This window comes from Megalopta genalis, chromosome 8, assembly GCF_051020955.1.
Source record: "Megalopta genalis isolate 19385.01 chromosome 8, iyMegGena1_principal, whole genome shotgun sequence".
Lineage (NCBI taxonomy): Eukaryota > Metazoa > Arthropoda > Insecta > Hymenoptera > Halictidae > Megalopta > Megalopta genalis.
The window spans coordinates 9,162,767-9,172,840 of NC_135020.1; the positions used below are offsets into that span (position 1 = coordinate 9,162,767).

General features: G+C 31.3%; 2 protein-coding genes across 4 annotated transcripts; one reads left to right on the forward strand and one right to left on the reverse strand.

The window, feature by feature from the left end:
• The first annotated feature begins 1,298 nt into the window (after positions 1 to 1,298).
• egl (Egl_like_exo domain-containing protein) lies at positions 1,299 to 7,779 on the forward strand. 3 transcript variants are annotated; one of them, XM_033483348.2, is made up of 8 exons: positions 1,299 to 1,424; positions 2,051 to 2,194; positions 2,279 to 2,463; positions 2,611 to 4,102; positions 4,182 to 4,262; positions 4,342 to 4,586; positions 4,738 to 5,120; positions 5,430 to 7,779. In XM_033483348.2, the coding sequence occupies exons 4-8, from the start codon at positions 2,696 to 2,698 to the stop codon at positions 5,789 to 5,791; spliced, it is 2,478 nt and encodes an 825-aa protein (XP_033339239.2). In that variant the 5' UTR covers positions 1,299 to 1,424; positions 2,051 to 2,194; positions 2,279 to 2,463; positions 2,611 to 2,695; the 3' UTR covers positions 5,792 to 7,779. The 3 variants fall into 3 exon arrangements, with proteins under 3 accessions (XP_033339239.2, XP_033339240.2, XP_076380353.1); XM_033483349.2 differs by having other exon boundaries at positions 1,317 to 1,424; positions 2,279 to 2,451; XM_076524238.1 differs by lacking the exon at positions 1,299 to 1,424 and adding an exon at positions 1,536 to 1,769.
• LOC117227788 (prefoldin subunit 5-like) lies at positions 7,207 to 9,847 on the reverse strand. The gene is made up of 6 exons (XM_076524270.1): positions 9,841 to 9,847; positions 9,684 to 9,775; positions 9,463 to 9,577; positions 9,124 to 9,331; positions 8,383 to 8,412; positions 7,207 to 8,291 (listed from the first exon to the last, which is right to left on the reverse strand). The coding sequence occupies exons 1-5, from the start codon at positions 9,845 to 9,847 to the stop codon at positions 8,388 to 8,390; spliced, it is 447 nt and encodes a 148-aa protein (XP_076380385.1). The 3' UTR covers positions 7,207 to 8,291; positions 8,383 to 8,387.
• Positions 9,848 to 10,074: the final 227 nt, after the last annotated feature.

Below are 10,074 nucleotides of genomic sequence, written 5' to 3' on the forward strand. Positions count from 1 at the left end.
TACATACAACCAAGAGCTCTTAGACCAGGCTCGAAATTATTCTGAAGAGACTGCTCTGAAATATGTTGCTGAATGGTGGAAAAGAGATCCCACAAACGGGATTGGATGATGCCGTTCTGCAGCATTTTCAGAGCAATCTCCGAAAATGCGCTGTCTCCGTCCCATGCAAGTTAATTCCGAGCCCTGCTTTAGGCCATATATTTATAACGTACTACTATATAAATATATGGTTGGAACACATATACCTTAACTTTTTGGCAAGTGGGGAATGAAATTGACCGTAAGAAGGGACTACATATATGCACTTCGGTTGTATTCGGTTTGATTCGGAATCACTCGGAACCATCCAAGTCCATTCGACTCTCGCCATGGACCTATTAGATCCATGCTATCACCCGAATATAATTGAGAATGCACGAAAATAGACGAAATACATGTATTCCCCCCTTCCGCGAATCTCAATCCCCCCTTAGCCCAAGACTCTGCCCATATATTCTTAGGTCTATGGTCGCAACGAAATTATAATCACGATTTGACGACAGATGACAGCACTGTTTGTTTCTATCAATATGGCCGACGTATTGACCCCTGTCTTCGTGTTCGCTTCACTCCCCGCGTCGCCAAGTCCAGTTTATGCTCAACCTTCAGGTCCATATTTGAAACACGCCGCGTGATATGTATGTGTATGTACATACTACAAGTTCACAATTTCCTGAGCCTGAACATACATAATACACAAAGTTAGAAGTTCTATACATCCATATTTGAATTTTGGACAAATACGTGTGTGTTCTTGTATTTATGTATGCATTTAAACATTGAAATATTTATATATTTTAAAAATGTTTTCATGTAATATTGCAAGTACAATTATACATATGTATGTAACGTGTACATATCTATTGTCTACTATGTATTCTATATCGTATATATATAATTTTTTACCTGGCATCATTTTTTTCTGGCTTTATATATTTAAAACGTCTTTGATACTTCAAAGTCGATCTGTAAGTGTAATGATATTATAGGTGTGTACATGTATATTTCGATGTGCATTCATTATTTATACATATACATTTGAATTTAAAATGCAACACAAACAACGAATGATTTCTTTATTTTCTAACACGTATCCCTTTATGTAGTTAGGCAATATAAGTAAAAGCTGAGTTTGCATTATATTATTATCGCAATATATTGTTGTCAAGTACATTAAAAAGAAAAAAGTGAAGGACAACCGTTGTATGTATAAACGTTATCTTTTTAAGAAAGCAATTCGTCGCTTTTAATACACCCTCTGGTGTCTGTTTTACCAGGTGAGAATTAATTGGATATGCGTGTGTCAGTATGTGTATAGAATGATATGTTGCACGGTGCACCACATTGGCGGATGACTGAAATTTTACTGCATATTATTAGGCAAGGTATGTAAAAAGACGTTTAATAAAGCGTCGTAACTAAATATCATTGCCTGTTACAAAAATACACATAGAGAAATACTTGATGTATACTATAAGAATAACATTGAGTTTCATTAGCGTTGTTGGCGTGGTATTTTAAATCTATGTCACAGAGTTGTTTGACCTGCGATATCTTAAAATTTGAATATGTATCGTTAATCTTTCAATCTTCATCTGATATACACTATTCGGAGGAATTTGATTTGTCATGGGTGATTTTCTTGTTACTCAATAGTATCTGTAACATAGTGAATTAATTTACAGACATATGTCCCATATATGATATATATTATAAGATTATGGCAAATAGTTAAGTAACACTTCTAATTTATAAATTTACAACGTGAAAGTACAAATTTATACATATTTATGTAGTTACATCGCATATATACATACATGGACAATATTTTTCCCACTTGTATTCACTAGTTGACCCATTCAATACCTCCTTTAATTGTTTAAAATTTCATCGACGTACAGAAATATTTTATTGTTTAAAGTTATAACCTTATCGACATTTATTAAAATTTAGTAATAGGTAAATAGGTGATAAGCGCATGTATTAATACTAATGTTTCATTTCTTTTTAGGTTATGTCATTATTTTTAATTTTCGTTAATTTAAGTACACTACAAAGGAGGAGAAGAAAGATCTTATAATGCTCTTGTTTTCTACGACGTGTACAATATTAGTAAAAAGGGAGTTCTATTTGAAAGAAGTATAGACCTTATAAGGTTTTTATTTTTTTTATTGACGATAGGAAAATATTTTTGAATTAATAATCAAGGAATTAATTTTGTACTCTTGATCCCTTTTAGATCTAGCTTTTCCTCTGTTATGGTGGCTGTGCAATTGTTTACTCATTGGAATTTAATCAAACTAGAAGCAAGTATTTCTTTCAACAAAAATATCACCAATGCAGTGCTTATGAATGCGTACATTAAAAGATGGCAATAATTTATTTTTATGCTTTCATTTTTAATATCTGATGGTTAGTATAATGGTAAGTAAGTACAAAATATTGATAACTGTATTGGTATTCAAATTAAGATTGGTTATAATTGTAAAATAATGAATTTATGAGAATATATGTATTTCTTATTTATTTGACTTACAACGTAATATTAATGTTCTTAATCATTTCATTTAGGATATATCATGACACTATTATTCAGGGATTGTAAATAAAAATATGCATATGTACATGTACTGAAAGCAGAGGACAAAATAGAAAGATGGATAGCTTAGAATATGAGACTGTAAGAAATATGACACTCTTATTTTTCTTTGAACTTCTTGTGGATAAGGGCGGACCACGTACACTGCATGATTTAAGCTGCCAATTTGGAGCTAAGGGATTCACAAAGGAGATGCGTCAAATAGCTGGTGGATCTCAAAGTGGCCTTAAGAAATTTTTATCTCAATATCCAATACTTTTTGTTATTAATGACGATTACGTATCTGTAAATACTTTTCAACAAATTGCTGAGGAAGAAAATGGATGTAAATTGGGCAGTAAACGTGATTATGCACGAGAGGCTGTAGAATATTTTACAAATAAATTAATGCAATATGGAGTTGGTACAGAGGTGCCGATTAGTAGCCTTTTGGGACATCGATCTCAGGCTTCTCCAGAAGTTAGACATATTTCTGGACAACATTATAAGAAATTTAGAGATTTTCTTTTGAAATATCCAGATGCTTTTGTAGTTACTGAAGATAATGTAATGTTGAAGCAGTACGAAGGCATGAAAGCAGAGCCTGCAATGAAAATGGAGCCCGATATACCCATCGATCCAGATGTTACTGCAAAATTACTGGATTTTCTTTGCGAATGTATTGAACAAAAAGGTCCAATTCTTGTGGATCAAATGTTCAATATAGTTGATGATAAATTTTCTTATGAAAATTGGACTTCAATATTTAAAACACCTCAAGATTTATGTACATTTGTAAAAATGTTCCCAGATGCATTTCACGTTCAAAGTAATTTGGTGACATTAATTGGGAGACCGAAATCTTCCATAATAGAAGGAAAAACAAAAACAAAGCCCGTCAATTCTGTACGAAATCAAAATAGTACTTCAAGTCAAGTAAATATGCATCAAGTTGTGCAGTCAAATAATACTCAAACATTGCAGCCACCAGTTGATTCAGAATCTATTACTGCTAATCCAGTGAGCCAAGCTAACTCTGTACAGAATTCTTATTCTCAAATAAATGAAAGCAATAATAATTCTCCTCCAGTGAGTTTGCAGCAGCAAACTTTAAAGCAAAGAATAAATACACTTGTAATGAAGACTTTGGCGGACAATACAGAAAAAGATCGTAGTTTGCAGGTGGCACAAATGGGAGATGCATGGAAATTGAAAGTACTGCAACAGACTAGAGTAATTGTAAATCCAAGGGAAAGTCTTCAAATTGTTGATGATATAATAAATCCTCGTAAACCACCATCGGATGGTAAAATTGTTGTATCGATGGATTGTGAAGGCATTAACTTGGGAATTAAAGGACAATTAACTCTTATACAAATTGGTACTATGTCTGGACAAGCATATGTATTTGATCTAATTACATGTCCTAGTATTGTTCAAGCTGGAGGACTCCAAAAACTTCTAGAGCATCCAAATGTTATTAAAGTAAGAAATAATATTTTCTTATTCTGTATGCCCATCCGTTTAAACGTATATTCCATGAACATTATACATTGCATTTCAGGTAATTCATGACTGTAGAAATGACAGTGTCAATTTGTACAGACAATTCAAAATCATGTTAAACAATGTGTTTGATACGCAGGTATTTTTTTTGTTATTAAATATTGAAAAATAATAAAAGCATAAATTATTGGAAATTCAAATTATGAACTTGTTTGTAGGCAGCTCATGCTGTGCTTCAATATCAAGAAACTGGTAAACCTGTATATAAGGTTAAAAATGTTAACTTAAACACATTATGTGATCTTTATGGTGCTCCATCTAATCCATTAAAGGAACAATTCAAGAACACTTACCGTAATAATCAAAAGTATTGGTGTCGGCGTCCATTAACACGAGATATGCTTATTTATGCTAGCAGCGACGTTTTGAACTTAGTTCCTCAGATATATGTTTCCATAGCTAAGTATGATTTATTTGCTCAATATCTTAAAAATATCTTTTTATTCTATTTATTATTATTTTATTATGATGATTTGTTTATATTTATAATTGAGTTTCTTTACTGTGTAATGAGACTGTTTCTTATCTTTTATTTTTCAATTCTTTATTGCCAGACTAATAAAGCCAGAAGTACAACCTCTTTTTGCTGAATTATGCGAAGAGCAAATACAAATATACATTAAGCCGGCAGACGTAAAGGCACGCAAAAAGCAACGAAAAGTGGAGACCGAAGTCGCAGATTTGAAAAAGAGGATGGAGGAAACAACCACTAAAAATATCGTCTTAAGTAATCGTGAGATACGTCTTTTACGTTATTTGGATCTTACCGAGGATGAAAAAGAGAAGTTGAGAGGCAGTTACAAAGTTGCCAGAAAATTAGAGAAACTTGAAAATATAGGCCAAGATAAAGGAGATAGCAGTGATGACGATGACGAAGATAAAGTCGATGACGAATATCATAGTATGGAGAGTTATACTTCCGAAAATTCACACTCTGGTATATTCTATTTGTAATTAATAACAATGTCCCAAAAATGTTAACTTCTTCCTAAGTAAAGTTACTCTAAAATTTGGACAAATTTCATAATAAGAAGTGTATAAATCTTGAAAAATACGATACTATCAACTCTTTTAAGTTAAATAATATATATTTTCATGACATTACGGGCATTTAAGCATGTTTTTAACTCAAAAACGTATAGTGATTATTTTCTATTTATAACAAATAACGTATGAATTGGGCAGTGTAATTCTGTAATTTACATTTACATGAATACGAAACATTCAAATTTACTCATTTGCACAGGTGGTATATTGTCACCGAGAAATACAGATACACCCAGCCTTACAGAATCAATGCAGATGATGGACGAAATACTTTCTGATGAACGGATGGACAGATTTGAAAAAATTGAAAAACTGGAAGCTATTCTTTCAGCAGTGACTGGTTCCGTGACGGATCAGTTTTCTTCAAGCAGTGCAGACGCGTCCCCATCGAAATGTACATGCTCATGTCGGGACAAAACCAAGAGTCCGCAAACGGATCATAATGTGAGAAATAGTGTGGCTTGCCAAACATATAGTACAGGTGATATAGTAATTACCAAAATATTTCTCACGGAAGAAGAAAAGGAACACATAGATTTAATGAATTCGCCAAAAAAGTAGATGACAGATAGCAGCTGCGCAAGCGGTAGGAATGAAGTTGCCATTACTACGATTTTTTAAATGAAAAGAACGGGGAGATTAGGTGGCAAGATATACAAGGAGTAGTTAAAAATTCATCTATTTTACATAATTTGACAAAATTGTAATCTTCAATTGCAGTCGATTGAATTTCAATTCTTGACAATGATTTATTTTTCCAAGTCTGATGCTGTAGAAATCAGAATTTAGGAAGAAGCTGTTTCTTTACAACAAAGCAGTATTGTAAAATGTTTTATTCTTTAATGGAAGATTGCCTTTCTTTGCGAGAGTATAAGAAAGAATTAATCGAGTTACATAGCAATATACAACTGAAGTATAATATTCATTGACTAATGAGAATATTGATTAAATGGATTTCTTCATGTAGTTTATGGTACTACTCGGGATTAAAACGCTAATGTCGTTGTCTCTAAATCAATAAAACTGCTAAAATGTTTGGATGCTATTTAAGAGCACAGGTTTTACTAATTTTTATGATATTTATAATGATGTGAAATGGCAGAATCAGTTAAAAAAGATTTGGTTCTTTCTAGAAAGTGCTGCATTAAAATCACTGTTTTGAATGATTTATTAGCTTTGATCAATTTAGTTTCTGTATATTTATTTTTTGTATTTTTTTTAAATACAAAAATTTGATCAAATATACAGAACGAAATTGTTAGTATAATAAGTACAGCTATGCACTATCAAATTGTACACATTTAATGAGTATAATTATCTTACAGTCATACTGGTGCCAAGCCCTGATATAATACATATATCATGCACGTATTATTGATTTAGTAAGGAAATTGTATATATTTTTTATTCTTTTTAACAAAAAGCGAAATTAGAAAGAATTTATTAGGGGAATCAATTAAAAAAATTACTACATACGTGTCTTTATGTATGAATGTATTATTATTAGTATTATTGTTTACTTTGTTTCGGCCTTTGACCTGGGTATAGAAATTTGGTTATAAAACATATATTCACGTATTATAAATAAATAAATTGTAAGATATACAAGGCGTTCGTGAAAAGATAAAAGACAATTTAAGAGATGATTCTTAATAACAATAATAAATTGAATTGTTAATAACTTGGAAACATTTCATTGTTATATCTTATATTGTTATACAGAATTAATCTTTAAATTTGTTCGCACTTATTATTGAACGCCTTGTATAAAAACTGATATATACAATCACACTAAAATGCAGCTGTTTTTAATGCAATACTTTTCATTATTATTATAATCTAATACATCCGTTTAAATTTGTATGTATGCATTGGCCATATTTTTTAATTTTACATATTGTTTTGAAATGTTATATTTTCTAATCACTAGGTACGGATATAAAAATTGTTATTTATAAAAATGTTTGTCCCAGACATTTATAGGATATGGATCAATGACGGCTTTATTCTCGGAATATTTAGGTAGTGATTACTTCAATAATCCTCTTACATTGTTTTTTCATTAAATAAATTGTTCTTCATGAATAGAGAACTGTATAAATTTCATAACAGGTTATAAATACAAAACACATTGCAACGTATCGTTATTCTGAAGTAATTTTACACGATACATTTTGTTCTGTAGCCTACAGTATATTCTTTTAACAAAAATAGGCCTATAGATATTATTCTGTATTTATTACCATATACTGGTATAATATTTTCAGGTAGTTTCTTTTTAAGATTACACTGATCAATACAATGTTAATGGTAAAAATTAGAGTAAAGTGCCTTAATTTATACTAATGCATTTAAGTCAGTTTAATTCAAAGTATGTATTAACTTAAAAAGTGACAGAATTATTTTATCAGCAACAGCAGAGAATGTTATTATTAACAGTGACTAATTTATTACATTGAAAAAAAAACATTTAAATAATGTGCATAATAAACATTTTGTGAAAAAAGTTGGTTTTAGAATAAAAAATGTATTTATAATTTATAAACAAATATTCCTATATCCTATTTCTATGTCCTCGATATACGTAAAAATTATTAACGACGAAGGTGTAGTAATTGGGCTGGCAACTAAGTAATTGCCGATTTGTTCTATGAAATAAAAAAATTTTTTTTACTTGAAATGAAGTTTAATCTGTAATGTATTTTCCATTTTGTTCGATGAACTTTTGCCATCTCTCTGACAACTTGAAAATTCCACGCTCGTAGAAAGTCTGATCCTTTTAGGCCAAAAACTGAGTTAATTGAGATTTTACAAGCGTCATCATCATTAAAAGTTTTACCACGAAGGGAGTTGTCCAGGGATCGAAATAAGTGGTAATCCGATGACACGAGATCAGAGCTATATGGTGGATGTGACATCGATTCCCAACCAATATCCATCAATTTTTGCCGAGTGGACAAAGACGTGTGCGGCCTAGCATTGTCCTGCTGGAAATGACACCTTTACGATTGACCAATTCTGGTCGCTTTTCCTTGACCGCTGCATTCAATTTGTCCAGTTGCTAACATTCATGGATAATAAAAAATAACAATAATAATAATAATAATATAAAATAGTAATAATAATATAGTATTTTATAATATAACATTTACCGACATCATAAAAATGGGAGTGAAAGATATCTATAACGGAAATCGGCAATTACTTAGTTGCCAACCCAATATTTTATAAGTTTAACTTTCCACAATATGAGGTTTATAACGTTTTGTTTACAATCTATTGCAAAACGTTTTATCTACTTTCGCAATGATAACATTTAAACCCTAAGACCCCGCAAGTTACAATACGTTATTTTGAATCTCATAGCGGCTGTGAAAAGTCCATTCCGATAGTTACGTGTAGTAGTATGCGAACTAAAGGGAGTGTATGCGGGACTCTTGTTGGACTCACGGACCCTCTTTCGTAAAGATCTAGAACCGCGAACGTGACGACCGGTGCAGCTGCAGCTTTATACATATAATACTACTGAAATTTACTTTAATTTTCAGATCTTAGTCGTTTTGTTTAATTTACACAATGTCTGCAGGAAATTTAGGTGAGTTATAATTAATCATTTTGTAAAGATATAGGAAATAAAGATTTAAATTTGTAACGATAGCCTCTTGGAACTCGTGGCCAATTTCTCAATATTTTCTAGATATACATTCATTTAATATCGTATATATATATATTGTATACATAAATTATATCCAACATTATTTGCTAAATATATTACTGTTATTATAAGTATATTAACGAACATACTTTTAAAACGAAGGTTAGTAATGTTATTATTAGTAATTAATAATTAGTAATGTTTTTCTATATGCGTATAATTAATTTATCTTACTCACACCATTACGTTTGCAGTACTGTTAAGTGTATCATAATGTAACATAAGCAACGTAACATAAGCAACTCTTCTATCGAAATAATCTTTTGCTTCGGCGACACTCTTCTCGGCAAAATATCCTGTTCCAATGTCCTCTAATACATTATTTGTATCCGCTAATTTCCCAGTAACATACATTGGTCCAGTCAATGGTACAAGAATTTCATTGCCTGCAAAGAATTACTTAAACAAATTAGATTAAGTAAACTTCACGTGCCTTAACCTTAATCAATGGTTATACCGGAATTAGAAGAACTATTATACTATAAGATAAATATACTAGAGCTAACAAAAGTCTTACCGTTCATGGCAGGATTAATTTTATCAAGGCACGATCCGGACTCCTGAAATTTACTTTGAGCAACTTTTAGCGTTTGCAAGGAGCCTTGAAAGACTTCGAGCTCTTGATCCAGACGCTGTTTCAAAATTATGAGATGATTTTGACATCGAAATTTCCGACATTTTCTAATACTTTTTGTAAACGCAAAATTATCTTATACTAAATAATCTTTGAATACACACTTCGACACTACACCTGTGCAACCAAAAACGGTCAACACTGGGCCCACTGACAACCACAGAGTATTTCGCAAGGGAAGGGATGCAACACGCAGCTGCGGTGTTTTTATTAGAAATTTTCTACGCGCATACGTGCAAAAGTGCATGTATGTATATGTACACACCATTTTAGAAGTGAATATAGAGCCTGTAGCGTTAATTACATACGCAAGTTGAATATAATAAACAGACAAAAATTAAGAATAAAGAAATTTCGATTGTAGCTTTATTTCCAAACGATTAAAGATTAAAAATCTCTTTCATCCACAATTAATAACGCATATTGTAAATATATGTATTTATATATGCTGCATGCTTTAAATAAAGAATGAAGACTGTATTGGTTGATTGTATG